This window comes from Siphateles boraxobius, unplaced genomic scaffold, assembly GCF_051911475.1.
Source record: "Siphateles boraxobius isolate OS27281-9 unplaced genomic scaffold, OSU_SipBor_1 139, whole genome shotgun sequence".
NCBI lineage: Eukaryota > Metazoa > Chordata > Actinopteri > Cypriniformes > Leuciscidae > Siphateles > Siphateles boraxobius.
In genome coordinates this window covers 472,890-493,203 of record NW_027508743.1, presented here as the reverse complement: position 1 = coordinate 493,203, position 20,314 = coordinate 472,890, and the positions used below count along the sequence as shown (strand labels likewise).

The following is a 20,314-nucleotide window of genomic DNA, read 5'->3' as shown; positions in this document are numbered from 1 at the left end:
AACGGAAATAAAATCGCCATAAATCGTCATGAATGCGATTTTCAAGTTTTTTTTATTCGTTCCAACTGTCAGACATGTATTTATCATTGAGTCCAGAGAAATGTTAAAAAATTTACAAAATTTCACATTCTTGTGAAATGTAATCCCTTGCTGCCTGGTTTTTAGATTTCGTTCGTGTGAACATCCATACGCAGCACAAAAGTCCGGCATCATCCATGAATTCGAAAGTACTGGCGGAGATAGCAGCGTTACCTAGCTACTTCCTATGGAAACAAGCATTAGAAAGAAACAAGCATTAGAAAGTGACACGTGATGGCCAAGTATGGTAACCCAATGACCTCTGCATTTAACCCATCCAGGTAAGTGCACACACATTAGGAGCAGAGTAGTGAGTAGTGAACACACACACAATGCAAACGTGGATACACACACCCGGAGCAGCGGGCAGCCTTGAGTGGCGCCCGGGGAGCGATTGGGCGTTAGGTGCCTTGCTCGAGGACACCTCAGTCATATTCCTGCCGGAATCGAACCAGCAACCTTTGGGTCACCAGCCCAACTCTGTTACCATTAGGCCATGACTGCCTCTATGACAAGACCCCTGTTCCAAGATGGCGGCGGTTTTGACGCATTCTTAGAACCCCAAGGCGACATCTAGTGTATATATCTATACTGTGAAGTAAACGCAACATTTTTCAACTTTCTGCTAAGATATATGTGACTTTTTTGCAAAAATGCGGGGATTACGAAATCATGCATGTTTTGCGCGGAAATCTATAATTTAGGCGGCGAAAGTGCGGCGTATTTAAAAAAATGCGGCCCCCGCATAAAATGTGGACTTTGGCTGATTATGCATTGAATTATGTGATAGCATAATCGCGTTTTTCTGGAGGGACTGTATAGTGCGTCAATTGGGACACAGCTGATCATAGGTCAGTCATCATGTAGGTGATCATAGGGCAGTGAGAGGTCAGAGGTCAGTGTGATCTGTAATGTGTGTTTCCTTCTCTCAGGGGGTCTGGACTCGGTGGAGTACTACGAGATGGGCAGTAACGAGTGGAAGATGGCGTCTCCGATGCCATGGAGGGGTGTGACGGTGAAGTGTGCGGCCGTGGGTTCAGTGATCTACGTTCTGGCCGGGTTTCAGGGGGTCGGGCGTCTGGGTCACATCATGGAGTATTACACTGAGACGGACAAGTGGGTCGTGTCCAGTAAAGTGCGCGCCTTCCCGGTCACCAGTTGCCTGATCTGTCTGGTGGACACGTGTGGTGCCAACGAGGAGGACATGAATTCAGCGTCTTCATCCTCATCCTCGGCCGATGGAAGGATGTGATGATACAGAACCAAATCCAGTCGTTATTGTGCCGAGATATTAGCTGCATTACATATTCAACTGATTACGGTTTGTGTTTGCGTCGCTCAAATCCAACCAATCAGGTTTAAACGTTTATTGTTGAGATAAGACTGCTTTTGTCTTTACGCTCAGATTATTAGGATCTTTTGTGCTGTAACTTCCAACTTCCAGGAAGGCTGATGTTCCCTGATCTCGGATCAGATTTCCACGTCGCAGAAGAACTTCCATTTTTAGGAAACAGTTGTACCTTCTGCATTTTGGCGATTTTTTTTCCCTTTTTTGGGCTAATATGTGTTTTATGCTGGTTTGATGTTTTAAGAATTGGTATTTTGATGTGTATAGATTAAGTGTGAACAAATTTGTGACTTTTATTTTTTTTATAATGGTCGTTTTATCATTTTGATGTTGTAGAACTACAAGAAAACAAGCTGGAAAGTTTGAATGAAAGGTTTTTGTAAGAGAGAATCTAAATAACATTATCTATTACTCACTGATAATATTTGTGTTTAATTTCTTTTTCCTCTATAATATCAATAAATACAAGCTTTCTGAATTTGTATTGCTACGTTGTTTAGTGTTATTACTTTTGCCTGCAAATAAATCTTAGTTTTGAAGACTTCAAATGAATGTTAATATATACATTAATTCAGTTTTAACTGGCAGTATCATGGTTAATATAGATAATATATCCGATATTAATATTACATATAGTGTATCTATTTTAAAATAGACAATTGTAATATTTTATTCCCATAGTCATATACCATGTTGCTGTAAGAATATTAAAAGAAAAAGTTTTTGTAAGAGTTCAAATCTTTTATTTGAGAGCAGTAAAGATAGGTTTGATTCAGCTTTAAAATTTAGTGAATACCGTTACGTGGTAAGTCAAGAGTGTATACAAATCAAATGTTTTACTTACTATCTTCATCTTAGTCCATTTAAAAATCGTAATTTAGATGTACTTTATAATGTTTGCGAGGTATTGCGGAGAGGATTTGCAAATTTGATCCAACAAATGTTTTTTCTTCTGCTCGTGCGTTGAAGGCTCTGCATATTAATATTAATGACGTAAGGTGACGTCCGTCTTGTAGTCCTACCTGATTGGATGAAAAGGCGGGCGTTCAGTCAGTTGGCGAATTAGCGAATCCTGTTTTGATGACGGCACACCTTATGAATAATAATTGGGGCACCTGAATGGACGCTTTCAAATGTTACCAAGCAACGCTGGAATTACCTAATTAATATTCATGAGCTAAGGATTGTTTTCTCATTCGGATCAGAGTTCTTGCTGCAGGCTTTACATCTTTCAGAAAGAGTTTGACGGGTCAGGCTGAAACTTTATCCCGCCTTATGTTCATAATGAGGCGTGTCCTGTAACAGATTATGAACTACATCAACAATTTCGCTTTATTTTTTCACGACCATTGATTAACACACTTTCTGACTTCGAAGTCGCAGCGGACTCACTGAAGGTTTGTTTAACGCTACTATGAATCTTTATTGAATCTTAATGAATATTTGTTGCTCCTGCTGCTGTTACTCTGGATCTTCGTACACACGATCAATCATTTAACTTTAATTACATTATACATGCATCACATGCAACATTTATTGTAACAACAGATTGAAATTCGGTGTTTTTTCTACAGTTTCGCTCGTGAACGCGCATGTCATAGAAAGCGAGAGCAGATGTGAGTGCATGAAATATCACAGATTGAACAAAACCAGCTGCAACTAGTAGGAACAGAATAGTTCGATTAATTTATGATTTTGTGTATTCATTTTTTTTACTGTGTTGTTAGTTGGATGTATATCCAATATCAGTTTTAAGATTTTATGTTATATATACATACATGCATAGTTTTACACACACACACACACACACACACACACACACACACACACACACACACACACACAGTTGTATATAAGCTGTTCATATACAGTATATGATTTCTGAAGGATCATGTGACACTGAAGACTGGAGTAATGGTGCTGAAAAGCCTTGATCACAGGAATAAATTACATTTGAATAAATTTTCACTTAGAAAACAGCTAAATACTTTAAATTGTTCTAATGTTTGACAATAGTACTGTTTTTACTGTATTTTTCATCAGATAAATACAGCCTAGGTGAGAAGAAGAGACTTCTTTTAGAAACATTTTAAAAAACTTGTTAACACTTTCTAATAAGGTCTTATTTGTAACATGAACTAACCATGTTAGTAACCATGTTACTGTAATTGTTAATCTTTATTAACATTAGTTAATAAAATACTGTTTTTTCACGTTAGTTCAGAGAGCTTTAACTAATGTTAACAAATAAAACTTTTGATATTGATAATGTATTATTAAATGTTGAAATTAGCATTAACAAAGATTTAAAAATGCTGTAGAAGTGCAGTTCATTATTAGTTTGTGTTAACTAATGAAACCTTATTGTAAAGTGTTACCGAAAACTTTCGATTACGTGAAATTAGTTGATAATTACTAATTACTTAAACTTTTGACCTGTAGTGTATATACTAGACTATGCGTGTCATGAATTTTTAATTCGTAAAAAGGGGGTCATATATAATAAAAACATTATAGCCGTGAAAGTTTAGCTGCACAGAAGGAGGTATGTGTTCAGGAATGACAAAACTCACTTTTCTTGGTTTTTCCTAACTGGTCTGACGTCTCTGTCAAGCTTCACTCCAGCGGGATGAATGCTGTGTCTGTCACTGTGACTCAGGAATCACGAAGACCCGGGTCTGTGTTGCATCAGAGTGACTAAAGCGTCTATTGTGCATTTACATTTACAGTCGTACAGTAGATGCTTCAGTCGACAGAGTTTCAAGTTTGTAGTTATTTATGTAGCACGTTTAAAAACAGCAAACAGGGCAGTGACCAAAGTGCTGAACAATACATAAGATAATGAACAAGGACAAACCACACATTCATGACAGAAGCTCACAATGAATTAAAAGCTAAAGAGAAAAAAAAAGGTTTTAAGAGATGATTTAAAAACAGTTAAGGATTGAGCAGCTCTGATGTAAAAGCCGGTTCCTCAGCCTAGGGCCAGCAATCGCAAGAGCTGTAGCAAATGCCATAGTTTCATATTCAGTTCTAGTCTTAGTTTGAACTTGATCCAGATTCTGATTAGAAGCAGATGTTGACACTGGGAGCGATCCATTGCATCTAGTCATTTGAATGGAAAAACAGCAAGACATGCGAGGACAACTAGACTGTTAGACTATCTCATCTAAATAAAAGTTTTAATGTTAAAACATTCTCTTAATACCGTCCAGTGAAGAAAATCTAGTTGAATATCCTGTTTCACTCTTAAATATGGAGATAGTTCAGTTTTTTATTTTGTTTCAGCAGAGAAAGTCAGATTTCACTTCTAAAATTTGTGAACGATAGCATATAAATAAGTGATAACATGCAAATCACTATCTTCATCCATTAACTCAGATGTTTTGAATTTGTAAAACATCAGCCTAGTGCTGACGTTATTATACGTCTTGCTTAGAGATGGTTTGTGGCTGAAATTCTGCACCACATAATGAGCAAACTTCTATTTCGATCTGCGTGCATCCTTAAATATAGTTGGTGGTTGCTTGGTGTTTTCTTCCTGTATGAGGTGAAACGAATGCCCTACAAAGTCTCTGTGATATTTTAGTCTTTTCAAGAGCCCAAAATAACCTCACCTCTCACACTGCATCACCAATGCAAAGAGGAAGAGGAGGGGACAAAACAGGAAATTGCGTAGGCTCATGATGACATCACAATTAAAGGGGAAGGCACTCACTTCAATTAGGCAGTAATATCAGGTGTATGTAAACAAACCATTTTGTGTGAATTCTAATAAAGAATAAATGCATTTTAACGGTGTACTTTCTGTACCTGTTACAGAAGCATCAACTGAATTCATTGTAACCTCTTGAAGAGTTGAAGAAGCGCCATGGAGCCGGAGACTGAAGAGTAAAGACACTGCGTGCGAGATCACAGAACCGGTTCTGATGGCGGATAAAAGCCCGTCTGGTCTGCTGGAGGCGTGTGTGGTGGCCGGAGTATCAAATGAACGTCTGAGGGAACTACGCCTGGTGAGACATCTAAAAATCTTCATATTCACTTTTATTCTGTGCAGAATGTTGAGGAAAAAACAACAAAAATCTGTATGAAATTATGATAACAAAATTATGATGTTTTGTAAAATGTTATATAATATGTTTATGTGTGTGTGTGTGTAGATATAATTATTAAAGTCCCATGCAAAATATTTCCAAATTAATTTAAAAGTTTCCAAATTCATTAATCTTGGTGGAATAATACATAAAAAATACAAATCAAATGTGATTTCATTGTTAACATGAATAATTTGTAATCATTTATATAGGCTAGTATATAAATAATATTTTCTTTCTTTTTAAAAATATGTATTTTTTTCAATTATATTATTCATAATAATTCATAAAATGTAAAAAGTTATGTATGTGTGAATATATGAACATAAAATATGCATGAAATTTCAATGAAAATTTATGAATCATGAATCATTTGAATCATGAATCATTGGAAATGAATCATTTAAAATGATATTTGATTAATAATCATAAATAATAATAATTAAAACAACATTTTGTTATATATATATATATATATATATATATATATATATATATATATATATATATATTATTGATATACTATACATACAGGTGAAACTCGAAAAATTTGAATATCGTGCAAAAGTTATAATTTTGATGATTATGGCTTACAGCTTATGAAAACCCCAAATTCAAAATCTCAGAAAATGAGAATATTACATGAAATCAATAAAAAAAAGGATTTTAAATACAGAAATGTCGGCCCTCTGAAAAGTATAATCATGCATATGTATATAGTTATATATACTAAATATATTAGTTTCACCTTTTAATTTGAATTACTGAAATACACAAACTTTTGCGATATTCAAATTTTTGAAGTTTCACCTGTGTGTATATATATATATATATATATATATATTATTGATATACTATCCTATATAAATGATAGAAAATGTATTATACATGTTATTGATATTAACAATTAAATCACATTTTATTTTAATTTTTAATGTGTTTTTCCGTTTAATGATGTATTTTCCTATGTGCAGAATGTGATTTTAGTTGATGTTGTTTGTGTGCAGGGTAACGATCTGCTGGTGGAGGCTGAGGTGCTGCAGGTTCACGCTCCACCGTTTGTGACGAAGGACAGTTACAGTAACAGTTACAGTAACGGTGTTTATCAGGATCCCGCTCTGGCCTTCAGCAGAGTCCAGCGGAGACGATCGTTTAAGAAGAGGGACCGACCCGTTTCCATCATCAGCGAATCAGCAGTCGCCGTCTCAGACGACCTCAGCGTGCCGCAGAACCTGGACCTCATCGCCCTGCAGCAGCTCTGCTTCCCAGGTTACCTTCGCTAACGCCTCAGCATGGCATTCTGTATCTAATGCTGATGCTAACAGAGTCTGGTTTGTCATTGTTCAGATGGTTTGAGAATAACCAATGAGTGCAGAGAAGACTCTTTTCATTTCCTGGTGTTCACGGATGTGTTCGGGACACAGACACATGGGGTGGTGGCTCAGTACTGCAAACCTATTCAGGTGAGGTTTCATAAACATACTCTTATTGATAAGCTAGCATATCAAATGTGTCTAAATAGTTCATTAACAAACATGAAAGAGGTTTCAATTCTTCAAATATATTCTGAACTTCCTATGAAGTTCTGAGAGTGCGAGATTGATTAACTGTGAGCCTGGAAAACAAGGGGGAAAAATGACTTTTTGTTTTTGAAAGAAGTCTCTTTCTCTCAACAAAGCTGCATTTATTTGATCAAAAAGTACAGTAAAATATTATTACAGTTTAAAATATCTCTTTTATATGTTAATATATTGGAAAGTGTCACATGATCCTTCAGAAATCATTCTGATATGATGATTTGATGCTCAAGAAACATTTCTGATTATTATAAATTTAGAAAACAGCTGTGCTGCTTCATTTATTTTGAAACCGTGATTGAATTATTCTATTCATCGAATAATCCTGAAATAAATGATTTCTTTAAAAAAAAAAAATCTTTACCTTAAACCTTGGAATGTAAGTGTGAACAAATAAAACTATGTACTGTATAATATAATGAAAAATTTGTATTATTTAGAAGAATTATTATATTCCTATATAAAAAGTTTCCAAAATGCAGTCGCTAATTCCTATGTCATGTTTGTTGTGTTATTGTAGTTCCAACAAGATAATATGATGCATAAAAACGGCCATCAGTCAAGCAAACTCCAGCGTCTGTACACCACATACAGCATATGTGTCATCTCCAAATATCCATATTATAATGCCCTCCGAGACTGTCTGTCCTGGTAAGACCCTAATCCATATTATCATTTAGCATCATTTATCATAAGCTGTAAGCGTTTCATTTCTCTGCCGTCATAGTTTCTTGCTCCAGCTGAAGACCTTGCGCATGACCGAGTTCGAAGAGCAGGTGAAGGAGTTTTCCGCCAAACTGGCGCTGGTCCCCATCCCGCCTCCCGGACCCCTGCATGTGGTGAGCCTCTTTATTCCCTGACCAGGACGTCCTGCTGGGAAGGTTCACATGAACCAGCTCTATAAATGTAGTTATATTTCCGACAAGCTTTACTTTAATGTTGTTTTTTGTGAATGTTTCTGCAGGTGTTTAATCTCAGACCCCTTCAGATTGAACTCCCCTCCAGACTGGATGTGGATCGGCCCGTCTTGGACCTCGATCTTCACCTGCCATTTCTGTGTTTCAAACCCAAACAGATCCTGCAGGTCAGTCAGTTTAGCAGGGTTATTATCGTTAAACAAAACTACTAAATACATTTTACAGCTGAATATAAATGCAAGCTGCAAACTGACTTAAAAAATCCCCCTGTGGTGAAAATCCAGCTTTTAAAGTTGTTTATATGTCTTTGTGGTGTTTTTAATATGCTTCAAGACAAATCATGTGTAAATTCATAATTCGACAGCATTGATGAGTATTTTTTCAGTAAAACGGCAGTGAACCAAAGACAGTCTCAAAAAAGCGGTTTGAAATCGCTGGTGTTTCTGACGTCACAAACTACCTTGTAACCAATCAGATCAACGTGTGATCGTCAACGAGTGGATCTCTGAGCTGAGTGAGTGAGTGGAGGCGGGGCTCATTTGCATATTCACAGAACCGCGTATACTAAATGAGGCAACGGTGTTGAGTTAAGCCCAATTTATACTTCTGCGTCGAACTTACGCCGTAGCTACGTCGTAGGCTGTGCGTAGCGCGCGTACCCTTCGGCGTACCCTGACGTGCACCTCTCGAAAAATGTAACAACGCGTCAATTCTACGCGGACGCAAGCGCTGTGATTGGTCTGCTCAAACCGCTCCCTCGGGTTTCACATGCTCCCTCTGCGTGCGTCAACGCGGACAACGATGCAGAAGTATAAATTAAAACCAAAGCGTAGTCTACGGCGTAGAGGCTCCGGCGTATGTCCGACGCAGAAGTATAAATCAGCCTTTACACTCAAGCTATTTTAAGGCATGAAGAAAGTTTTTTCAAGGAAAAAAACGTTTAAATGTGTAATTTTGGTGATCAAAGATGAGTTTTAAGGGATAAAATTGTTGACGACAGGGCAAAAAAACCTGAAATTAGTTTAGGTTGTAGCACAAAAATTACTAACCGGAAATCAATAAAAACTATAACTAAACTAAAACTGAAATAAAAAGAAATGAAACCTAAACACTAAAATTAAACAAAAAATGACAAAAGCACAATAATATTAACTAATAAACTAAAATTAAAATCAAAACTGAAAATATAAAGATAAAAGCTAATTTGATATATTAATAAAAACTGGAAAAGTATATAAATAATACTAACATAACAATGGGACTTTGCCCAAGTCATTTTTGAAGCATTTTATGCACCAAGCCTGTATAAACCGGTTTAACCTGAGTCAGAATGTGAACTCATGCCGGTCATTTCTGCAGAGCACGGCTCATATATCTACCTCTGGATGGTTTTGTTCCTCCAGATCATCAGCTGTATCCTGATGGAGCAGAGGCTGGTGTTCCTGTCCACAAACTGGGCCAAACTCACGCTCGTCGCTGAATGCTTCATGATCTTCATCCACCCGCTGCGCTGGCAGCATCCGTTCGTACCCGTCCTGTCCTGCCAAATGCTGGACTTCATCATGGCTCCCACGGCCTACCTGATGGGCTGCCACACACACCACTTCCAGGAGGTCGCAGAGGTACACACCGCTTCACATCCTACTGGGTTTAATTGCATGACTGCACTCCTTTGTAAATGTTTTGCATGACTTTTTCTGTTGTTCATGATTTACTGGATAAGGATTAAGGATAAGGGCTAATTAAATATAAAAATATATACAATACATATTTATATAAAGTGATGTCCTGCCTGGGAAAATTGACATCTTCCCCCTTTATTCAAGTATTATTACATTATATATTTATATAAAGCTTTTTAATCCTTGTTTTGTCTCATTTTAAGTCATCTTCAGACCCCATTGGACGTTTGCTGAGCCACTGATCTAGTGCCATTATTGACATCTGGCTCATTTCTCAGTTGATGACAGATTCCTGTGTCTTTTTACAGGAGATTGATGATCTGGTTCTTATAGACATCGATCAAGGAACAGTGACGTCTTCAGGTTTAGACAAACTTAATCTTCCAGATGTGCCACTGGCAGCCAGAGATTGTTTTATATACCGGTAAGAGACTCTTTATTTCTGTTTCACTTTTCATATCATGTCGTTCAGAACTTTGGGGCAGAGCTGGCCCGAGCCTTTTGGGGGCCCTAAGCAGAATTTGATTTTGGGGCCCCCTCCCACTATGCGGAGTCACCTGTGCTTGACGATTATTGACACAAATACCACGCAATAATGATACATTATAAATTAATACAGTGAGGTTATGTCTTATTAATAGAAAATAAATTCTTAATAAAAAATAGATAGCCTACTTAAATAAAAACAGTTTTAACTTTTACTTTACTCTTTTACTAACTCTCTGAAACTTCTTAAAACAAACTGTCTCAAAACATATCAAATAAATTATTTGCTAAAATAATGACAAAACTGAGAAATCAGAAACATAATAAGAGCAAGGGTTCAACAATGACAATTATTGTTGAAAACTGTAAAAATATTATTATTTCTCAACTGTCTCAATACAGTGTAACTGTCCTCAAAATCTTTTTTATTATTATTATTGTAACAGACTTTGTTGGATTGTACATGACAGAATCCAACAAATCCTGTTACTATAATACCGGTAATTATGTACTGGCGCTCGTTGTATGTGTGTATGGAATGTATTTTTCCCCTCGGGGATTGCCGTAGATAGGAATGGGTCAATTGCTGCACAAAACACACCGTAAATAATCATGCAAACATACTTTTATCTTGCTCTTTTTGTCTCCTCCTCTGTCATTTTTGTCTTTCTATTTTCGGCACCAGAGGGATACGTCCTTTTTGTGACATGGCTTAACATTACCGTGACTATGCACAGTTGCGCACGAATTGTCTATGCACGCTCGAGGTGTCTAGATTATGCGCATGACTTAAACGCTGGCAGACCCAGCAGCCGTTGTATGCAGGTATATTGATCATGAAATCCGAATTTTCTTGTCTTTAATTATTCATTCATTCATGTCACTTGTTTAAGTCATCTAAAAAAAATTTTTTCGACTCGATTGGGGGGCCCCCTGGTGGCCAAGGGGCCCCAAGCAGCCGCTTAGTTCGCTTATGCCTCGGGCCGGCCCTGCTTTGGGTCAGTAAAGCTGCATTTATTTGATCATAAAATACAGTAAATAACTGTAATACTGTGAACTATTATTACAATTTTAAACAGCTGTTTTCTATGCTAATATAGTAAAGTGTAATTTATTCCTGTGATCAAAGCTGAATTTTCAGGATCATTACTCCAGTCTTCAGTGTCACATGATCCTTCAGAAATCACTATAATATGATGATTTGATGCTCAAGAAACATTTCTGATTATTATCAATGTTGAAAACAGTTGTGCTGCTTCATATTATTGTGGAAACTATAATACATTTGATGAATAGAAAGTTCAAAATAACAGTATTTATTTGAAATATTATCTTTTGTAACATTCTTAATGTCTTTACTGTCATTAGATCAATTTTAATGCTTGCTTTTATTTTATTTTTTTATTTAACCAGGAAAAGTCCCATTGATTTACAGTAACTCTTCTCCCAGGGAGTCCTGGCCAAGACAGACGGCCAAAAAAAGTAAAAAAAAAAAAAATTAAATAAAAGACAGGACAAAGATTACATGCTTGATGAATAAAACTTAATTTCTTCTTTCTTATTTACTGAACCCCAACTTTTCTGTACAGTATACCCAGCAGTTTTCCTCTTTGACACACAGATATTTAATAGATCCAGTGAAACAACTAGAGGCATCAATCAGAATTAGAAGAAATTGTATCATTGAAAACATTGAAGACACACTTCACACAGGCCGTCTTTGTATTTCAACTCAACATGGCATCCCTCGTTTTTTAGTTTGAGGTGATTTACTGGATTTTACGCTCACTGTTGAACATGATCCTGCTGTGTACAAAGCATCAAACTTGAAGGAGCCCAGAGACACAATTAAGTTAATTGCTTGTAATAAACATAATTGTGCCAAATAAACAGTGTCATCCAAAACATCAGCTTCAGGGTTCAGATCGCGTGCTGTTTCTTCAGTTTAAGGTTGTTGTGTGAATGTGAGCGCTGTGGTTTGTGTGTTTCTGTAGAGCCAGTGGGCTTCAGCTTCACTATGATCTGGATCTGTGTCACGCCGGCAGCCGAACGGACATCAACGAGCTGCGCGCTCACAGGAGACGGTGGCAACACAAAGTCAACAGCGTCATCCTGAACGTCACCATGGAGCTCATCGTCAACATCTTCAGGTCTGCAGCTCGACACGTCTGAATCGGAGCATTTTTGTTATATCTTTCTCCCTTTTTTTGCACCAAAGTCTTACTTTTGTTCAAATAAGTTTAAGTTTAAGTTGAAATACGAAAATTAAAAACAAAATCTTAATTAATAGTATATAAATACTAAAACTGATGCAACATACAATAAATGGCTTCTGCATGTGAATGTTACTGAAAAAAGCAACATTGTGCAAAAAAAAATAAATATATATATATATATATTTTATGGTAATAAGAATCTAATGATCATCACCATAACCATATTATATTATATTATATTATAATTTAGTATATAAGTCTCTTTTAATTTTTAGTTAAAATACGATCTGAGCAAGTTCTTGAGAAATTATCCTTAAAACAAAATATTAGAATTAAGGCTACTTTTAAAACTTAGATTATGTAAATGATCTCAGTTATGATTGGCTAAGCTCTTCTCATTACAGAATCTTGTAATTTCCTCCGGATCAAAAGTTCTGAAAGTTCTTAAAAACACACGTTATAAAGGATTCAGTCTCTAACAGGAGCATCCTGCAGTTTTTCCTGCCTGTATCTATCCCAATGAACACAGTGATGTTGTTTAAAGCTCTGCGGTTGATCGGAAATAAATCTGCTCTCTTTTTTTCTGCTTTCTGTAGTGAAGTTTGTGAGTTCCTGAACTATGAGCATCGTGTTTTCAACAGCGAGGAGTTCCTCCGGTCCAGAGAGACGACAGATCACACGTTTTACAGAAGGGTAAATAAATGCTCCTATTCAGTTCTACACTCAGCTCATGCTTCTGTACCAAACTCATGCGTGTGTGTTTGTAGGTTTTAGACACTCATATATTCCACTCGTTTCTGCGGGACCGTTTGAACAGGAAGAATGACGCATTTACTCGCATGCAGCTGAGCATCCGTTCAGAGACTCGGAGGTAAATGGATTCTTTCCATCTCCCTCTCTCTCTGTGTCCTGTTTCCATTCATTTATGTTCATATGCATTACTTGTTCGGCGTGCCTTCAATGCATCAATGCATATAAATGAAGTGTGTTTACAGTAAATAACAATCAGGAAAGCTTTTAAAAAGCAATATGCAAAGCTTGTGTTTTTTGTGTTAAATTACTTGCATGAACCCTAATCTTTTTAAAATGTAATAAGATGTAGACAGCTCAATGTTAACATTGCTTATAAATGGTCACTTCTCTTTCAGCTATCCTTTAAAAGACATCATGGAAAAGTAACGGTTTACTTTTTGGCTGGTCATGCATTAGGGATGTCAAAAGTACTTCGGTACCAAGTTCATGAAAATTGTGACTACATAACATGTCAAAACATGGGATCTGTTCATAAGCCCTTGCAATGTAAATGCAGCCTAAAAGTGGCAGTCTATTTAAATGGTTAAAGTTCTTGCACAGATATTATCTCTCACGCAGTCTGTAATAGAGCTGTTTGTGAATGTAAAAGCTCTGCGATGTTCCAAAGATCGAAGTGCAGATAAATGAAGTTATAAGTTGTTCATGTCGAGAAGACGCTGTTTTCTGCTGACAAAGCAAATCCACTTTGATGAGATTGATACGGTAAAACCGAGCCATCGTTACTGTTCGTATCACTGTGTATCGAGTCCTGAGGAAGCCGAAATTCAGATATGCAACTGAACGTTTGGTTTCTGAGACTCAGTTGGCCAATCCACGACAGTCTGAGCCATCTAGCCAATCAGAGCAGAGCAGGCTCTCGGAAAGGCGGGTTTAGGTCGTGTGTCCACCAAAGCGTTTTTAGCCAGTTGAAAACGCTGGAAGCTCTGCTGAAAACGCCTAGCTGTGGGCGCTTGAGAGCGTTTCGGCAGCGCTGCGTTTTTTCATTTGAGACGCTTCGTTGCTTTGATACAGAATATCCGCAGCCCAGTTTACTTGTAACTGATTTCGCAGATAATTTGTTTCATACTAAAAAATTTTTTTTCATCCATTTTGTTCGGTTAGCTCTGCTGGTTGACGTCGTTGTACAGAAAGAATGTTGTGACAGTTGGTCAGTGTGATATTTGTGACCGCTCAGGGCTCAGCGCTTAAGCGTGAAAAAAAACGCCGCGTTTTTAGAACACCATGACCGTAACGAGGCACTCCCATTGGAAAAATACGCCAGCCGCGTGAAAAAACGCTTTGCTGGACACATGGCCTTAGAAAGACTCAATCATGTATTAAAGGTGCAGTGTGTGATTTTTAGCGGCATCTACTGGTGAGGTTACGAATTGCAACCAACAAAAGTTACGGTGGCTGACAGGAAAATATGTCATCGTCTGAGAAGAGCAGAGAGTAGCAGTTCAGCAATGAGGTTTCTTTACAAAGATAGATTAAGAAATTATGTTTACTTAATTATTCAGTAAAACTATATGCTATTGCGAATATTATTGTTACTTGTTCATCATTGTGTCAGTGTTTTATTCGCTGAACTAAGCTTGCTTCCTTGCACGAAGAGCAACATAGTAACGAAACGCGTTTGTCCGTTTAGGGCCACTGTAGAAACATGTCGGCGCATTTCAATGTAAGGGATCCGCGGTGTGTGTAGACAGAAACTGCTCATTCTAATGTAATACAAATATAACGGTTCATTAAAGGGATACTCCACATTTTTTGGAAATAGGCTCATTTTACAACTCCCCCAGAGTTAAACTGTTGAGTTTTACCGTTTTTGAATCCATTCAGCCGATCTCCGGTTCTGGCGGTACCACTTTTAGCATAGCTTAGCATACATCATTGAAGTGGACACATCATTGAAGTGGACACATATATTGTGCACTAAGACGACGGAAAATGTAAAGTTGCGATTTTCTAGGCTGATATGGCTAGGAACTATACTCTCATTCCTGCGTAATACAAGAAACTTTACTGGCGTACATTTTCCGTCGGTCTTAGTGCACGATGTAACTACAGAAGAGTCAAGTTTTAAATAGGAAAAATATCGAAACACTTTGGTCATTTTCTTTTTGAGAAATGCTAATTGTCTTGTCCACTTCAATGATGTATGCTAAGCTATGATAAAATTGGTACCGCCAGAACCGGAGATCAGCTGAATGGATTCAAAAACGGTAAAACTCAACAGTTTAACTCTGGGGAAGTTGTAAAATGAGCCTATTTCCAAAAAAAATTGGAGTATCCCTTTAAGTAAGGTCTTTATACACCACTGAAAACATAGTTATGGATCTTATATTGCATTTCTGTCAATAGATCCTCAGAAATATTACACATTGCACCTTTAAACTGTTTCAGATGCTGTGAGAAAACAGCATGTTGTGTATACTATGAGAAAATTAAATGTTTTTGACCTTGGATGCATTTAAACCTATTGTGAGAGACATCCGAAACAAAAGTGAGAGCCTTTAAAATATCATAGTAGGGCACTCTAAAGGGCTCAATGCTGACAGAAACACTGGGCTCAAATATGCACCAAACAAATACAAGAAACAACTAAACGTCACAGGGCAAAAAATAGGCATTATTTCTTCACTCTTCAGTAATGACGATGAAACATGAATTTGTCTCAATGTGATTCTTTTACTGAAAGAAGGGGAAGTTAAAAACTAAAAATATTTACAGTAAAACAACCGCAAACCCACATGCTAGTTTGTTCACACCAGAGAAAGCATTGCGCTCAGTTCACATGTGAAGAGTTTTAAGCGGTCAAAAATGTCCTGTTCAGAGCGTGTCACCTGGTCATAAAAAATAAAGTATGTTTTTTAAATGATTTTTTAGTATGTACTGTATGTTTGGCATGATAACAAGAAAATAATTTTGGCTAGTCTCTTCCTGGTAAGAGGATGAGTAACCGGGTTTAGTTTTTTTTAGATGGTCATGGTGTTAGACTGCATGTAACTTCACAGGTTTGGTTAGTTATTTTGGTCAGTGTTTTAAATTGTGAAACAATTTTCATGGTCCTGTGCCTTTACTTTGCTGTGCTTCTGTTAGTGTATTTACTGTAAACATTTTTCCCATTCATTTCTACATGTTGAAATGATTATAAGTAAAACAGTACCAAGACATTAGGTTAAAAAACAACAGAATGTTTCTTAAAGGTTCAGTTTAGGTGATTGAAATCATCATCTGACATGACTGAGCTAAATTTAAAGGGGTGGTAAAGTATGATTTTACTTTTCTAACTTTAGCTAGTGTGAAATGTTGCTGTTTGAGCATAAACAACATCTGCAAAGTTACAGCGCTCAAAGTTCAAAGCAAAGGGAGATATTTGCTTTTAAAGAGAAGGACTACAACAAACGGCTGGTTGGGACTACACGACATTCCTCCCGGGTTAGTGACATCAGCAACCCTAAAATGTACATAAGCCCCGCCCCCGGGACACGCAGTCCATGTCGAGAAGAGGAAAAGTTGTTGTATAAGAGTGTATTTGTGAGTCAGCTCAAACTTTAGCATCCTTCTTTTCACATGCAATAGAAAGTTACTCTGTGTGCATCTCACAACAGTTCCTATACGAGCGATTTATAGATTATCATGACAGAATATGATAATTGAAGATAGTTAACTCCACATCAGCAACAGAAATTCATCAACTAACCATTCAGAGACGTCCTGTTGCATTCTACATGTTGTCACTTCTTCTTGAGTCTCTCCATCTTTGTCTGACTCTGTTTTAACATTAAAGGCAGAACATTTTCTGTCACTTTAGTGTGTCTGCGTGAGGTAATCGCTCTGCTAACACACAAACGCTATTGAAACCCCGCCGTATGAGGCAGTTCATTTGCATTTAAAGGGCCAGGCACAAAACGGTGCGTTTTTGCAAACTATCAAAATGTGACAACTTTAACATGCTATATAAAAATATCTGTGGGGTATTTTGTGCTAAAACTTCACACACACACTCTGGGGACATCAGAGATTTATTTTAAATCTTGTGAAAATGCCATTTTACCACCCCTTTAAAATACATTTTCTTTATGATTTCTCCATGATAACGTGTCTTTTCCTCAGGTTGAGGACCATGGCGGAGTCTCCACGCAGACCCGTGATGGAGGAGGTCAACCGCAAGTCCCTCAGGCCAGAGAACAGCCTGAACAACAGGCTGGGGAAGAGTATGCCGAACCTGGCGGACTGCCGATTGCTCACCGTCCCGGTCCGACAGATATCAGTGGGGACGCTGTCCTTACAGAGCGGTGAGAAACTTTTAAGAACAGATTATTCTGAGAATCACAAATAAATTAAAAACATGTTTAACCAGGGACCCCTGATGTGATTTGAAGAATGCATGTGTTGATGACGTAAAAAAAAGCACATGCCCTGAGCATGTGATGTCATTAATAATTTAGTTCATTTTCCTAGAAGAGAAATGGGTAACACTTTACAATAAGGTCAATTATGTATTAACTAACATGGATGGTAACACTTAATTTTACAATATGTGCACTTTCAATGTATTTACAGTGTTCTTACCACAAAAGTAATGAGTAGTGTAAGGTAACTACATGGGTTAAGTTGAGGTTTAGGGGTAGGTTCAGGGTTAGTACCAAGTTAGTGTCATTACTACAATAAGTACATAGTATGTTCATGCGCAACAGGACTGTACTAACAATGAGCAATACATTTGTTACATTATTTATTAATCTTTGTTAATATTAGTTGATAAAAATACAGCTGTTTATTGCTTGTTTATGTTAGTTCACTGCGCAACTAATGTTAACAAATACAACCTTTGATTTTAATAACGTGTTAGTAAATGTTGAAATGAATATTAACTGAGACTAATAAATACTGAAGATGTGCAGTTCATTATTAGTTCCTGTTAACTAAAGTAGTTAACTAATGAACCTTATTGTAAAGTGTTACCGAGAAATGTGTTTATTCGCTATATGTTTATTTTGCAAATTTTTGATTAAAGAGTGAAAGTAATTCAGATTTTTTTGTAATCTATAAAACATGGAAAAAAGTCATAGTACATGTCACTTATCTCCATTTTATGTTAAAAGGTTCCTGGGGTCCCTCAAGGCCAATCAGAACCTTTAATCTCCCAGAATTCCCTCCTCCGCTGTCCTATCAGTACGTTCAGAAGTACTACGTTGATCTCATTGGCCAGTTGAGCAGAGCCATTTCCATGGCGACCCCAGATGACTCCGCCCTCCTGGCCCGTTACTATTACCTTCGAGGCCTGGTGAACTCAGTAGCCGGCAGACGCGTGGATGCCCTCGGAGACTTTCAGAGCTTGTATAAGACAGACATGGACATCTTTCCAGTCGAGCTGCTGAACACACTGGTCGAGTCTCTGCCAGCGGAGGAGAGAAAGTTGGCCGAGCAACGCCCTGATTTGAAGCGTCTGATCAGCCGGGTGAAGAAAGACAATGAGCGTGCGCGCCCGATGGATGGCGGGATGGTGAAGAGATTCGAACTGCCCAAGAAACACTTGCACATGGAAGACTTTGTGCGGCGCGTTCAGGAGTCCGGCATCGTTAAGGATCTGGGAACCATCCAGAGGCTGTTTGAGGCGCTCACTGTTGGTGGGTACAAAGCATGACCAATCAGAATTGAGCTGTTGCATGATTGGGCCAAACTGACAAGCTAACTAATTGGCTAGGGACACTTAGAGATAAAATCTGACAGCCTTACCTGCTCTGCAATCCAAGTATACTGATGTTTATTCTTTACCGATGCGGTGTGACCCAACAGAACCCTTGATGGATGGATGGATAGACAGATAGATAGATGGATGGATGGATGGATAGACAGGCAGATGGACTGATAGACAGATAGATGGATGGATGGATAGATAGAAAGATGGATGGATAGACAGACAGATGGACAGATAGATGAATGAATAGATGGATGGATAGATATATTGATGGATAGACAGACAGACGGACAGACAGGTGGATAGATAGATAGATAGAATGGATTGATAGATAGATGGAAAGATAGACGATAGATAGACAGATCTATGGATGGATTGATGGATTGATGGATAGATATATGGATAGATAGATAGATAGATAGATAGATAGATAGATAGATAAATGGCTGATGCAACTTATATGATGTCCATTGTAAATGTATTCTTTTTCCCTGTTGTACAGAATATACTGTTGGAATATATTAAATATAAATAATATACAAATAATTTCTGCTTCCAAAATCGGCCAAATCAAATAGACACATATAATTTAAATATGCTAATATTGGCTGATATGCTCATTGAGTGTCATGCATCCCTAGTGTTTTTGGTAAAAATGGCTTTGGTTTGCCAGGTGTGGAGGCCTCGTCCCAGTCTGTATTTTACCTTGCCGTGGATGGTAAGCGTAGTGTGTTTGTGCAGTGTGCCATCTGTACTAATACCCATCATGGCATGGCACTTCAGCACACACGACTCCATACGTGCATGTGCATGAATGTGTGTGCGGAGGAATGTTCTTCAGGTAGGCCAGATTCCCTAACCCTGTGTGTGTTTAACCTCTAGCTTTAGTCCTTCACACTCGATGCTTCAGTCGTATAACGCTGGTTAATCATTTCCTGTCTGTTAAAAGTTCATGTAATGTTTACGGCTGTATGACACATCACAGTTCCCGGACGGTGTTTGTAGAGCAAGTTTGTGTTTGTCATGTGTGTCAAATATCCAAGATGCATTTCTTACACATACGTTGCATGACTCATCATTCTTTTATTTTTTTTTAAATGTGAAAGAATGCAAGGCACAACTCTCTAGTTGTCAGACAGGTTCAAAGGGGATATTTTGTGTGATATTTGATCTATACTGTGTGCTGTTTATATCTCGCTCACGGGGATTTAACGTGTTGATTTATTGCTTAGAGCCACAAGGTAAAGAACCATCCTTATCTCAGATGTCATGAGATCCAATAATTATATCATCATTTACTCACACTCATGTTTTATGTGACAGTCCTTCTTCTAGGGATGCACGATATATATTGGCCACCATATCGGTATCGGCCGATATATGTTCATTTTTAATTTTATTGTTATCGAAAATTTGG

The 20,314-nt window shown here is 37.6% G+C and overlaps 2 protein-coding genes across 5 annotated transcripts in view; both read left to right on the top strand.

Annotated features, from left to right (window-relative positions):
• The window catches only part of klhl7 (kelch-like family member 7), a 45,635-nt gene extending 43,727 nt beyond the window's left edge, over window positions 1–1,908 (top strand). For both annotated transcript variants that reach the window (XM_077230117.1, XM_077230116.1), the window contains one exon: window positions 1,011–1,908. In XM_077230117.1, the coding sequence (XP_077086232.1) occupies window positions 1,011–1,330 (320 nt within the window). In that variant the 3' untranslated portion in view covers window positions 1,331–1,908. The remainder of the gene's footprint in view (window positions 1–1,010) is intronic.
• Window positions 1,909–2,577: 669 nt separating this feature from the next.
• Window positions 2,578–20,314, top strand: part of dennd3a (DENN/MADD domain containing 3a) — a 33,333-nt gene continuing 15,596 nt past the window's right edge. The window contains exons 1-15 of one of the 3 annotated variants that reach the window (XM_077230075.1): window positions 2,662–2,823; window positions 4,041–4,102; window positions 5,249–5,439; window positions 6,528–6,789; window positions 6,868–6,983; window positions 7,618–7,748; window positions 7,825–7,936; window positions 8,062–8,181; window positions 9,418–9,636; window positions 10,005–10,120; window positions 12,177–12,332; window positions 12,995–13,091; window positions 13,166–13,269; window positions 17,310–17,491; window positions 18,302–18,826. In XM_077230075.1, coding sequence (XP_077086190.1) covers window positions 5,356–5,439; window positions 6,528–6,789; window positions 6,868–6,983; window positions 7,618–7,748; window positions 7,825–7,936; window positions 8,062–8,181; window positions 9,418–9,636; window positions 10,005–10,120; window positions 12,177–12,332; window positions 12,995–13,091; window positions 13,166–13,269; window positions 17,310–17,491; window positions 18,302–18,826 — 2,224 coding nt within the window. In that variant the 5' untranslated portion in view covers window positions 2,662–2,823; window positions 4,041–4,102; window positions 5,249–5,355. Of the gene's footprint in view, window positions 2,824–4,040; window positions 4,103–5,248; window positions 5,440–6,527; window positions 6,790–6,867; window positions 6,984–7,617; window positions 7,749–7,824; window positions 7,937–8,061; window positions 8,182–9,417; window positions 9,637–10,004; window positions 10,121–12,176; window positions 12,333–12,994; window positions 13,092–13,165; window positions 13,270–17,309; window positions 17,492–18,301; window positions 18,827–19,570; window positions 19,616–20,314 lie in introns of all 3 variants that reach the window. The other 2 variants (XM_077230073.1, XM_077230074.1) reach the window with 2 other exon arrangements.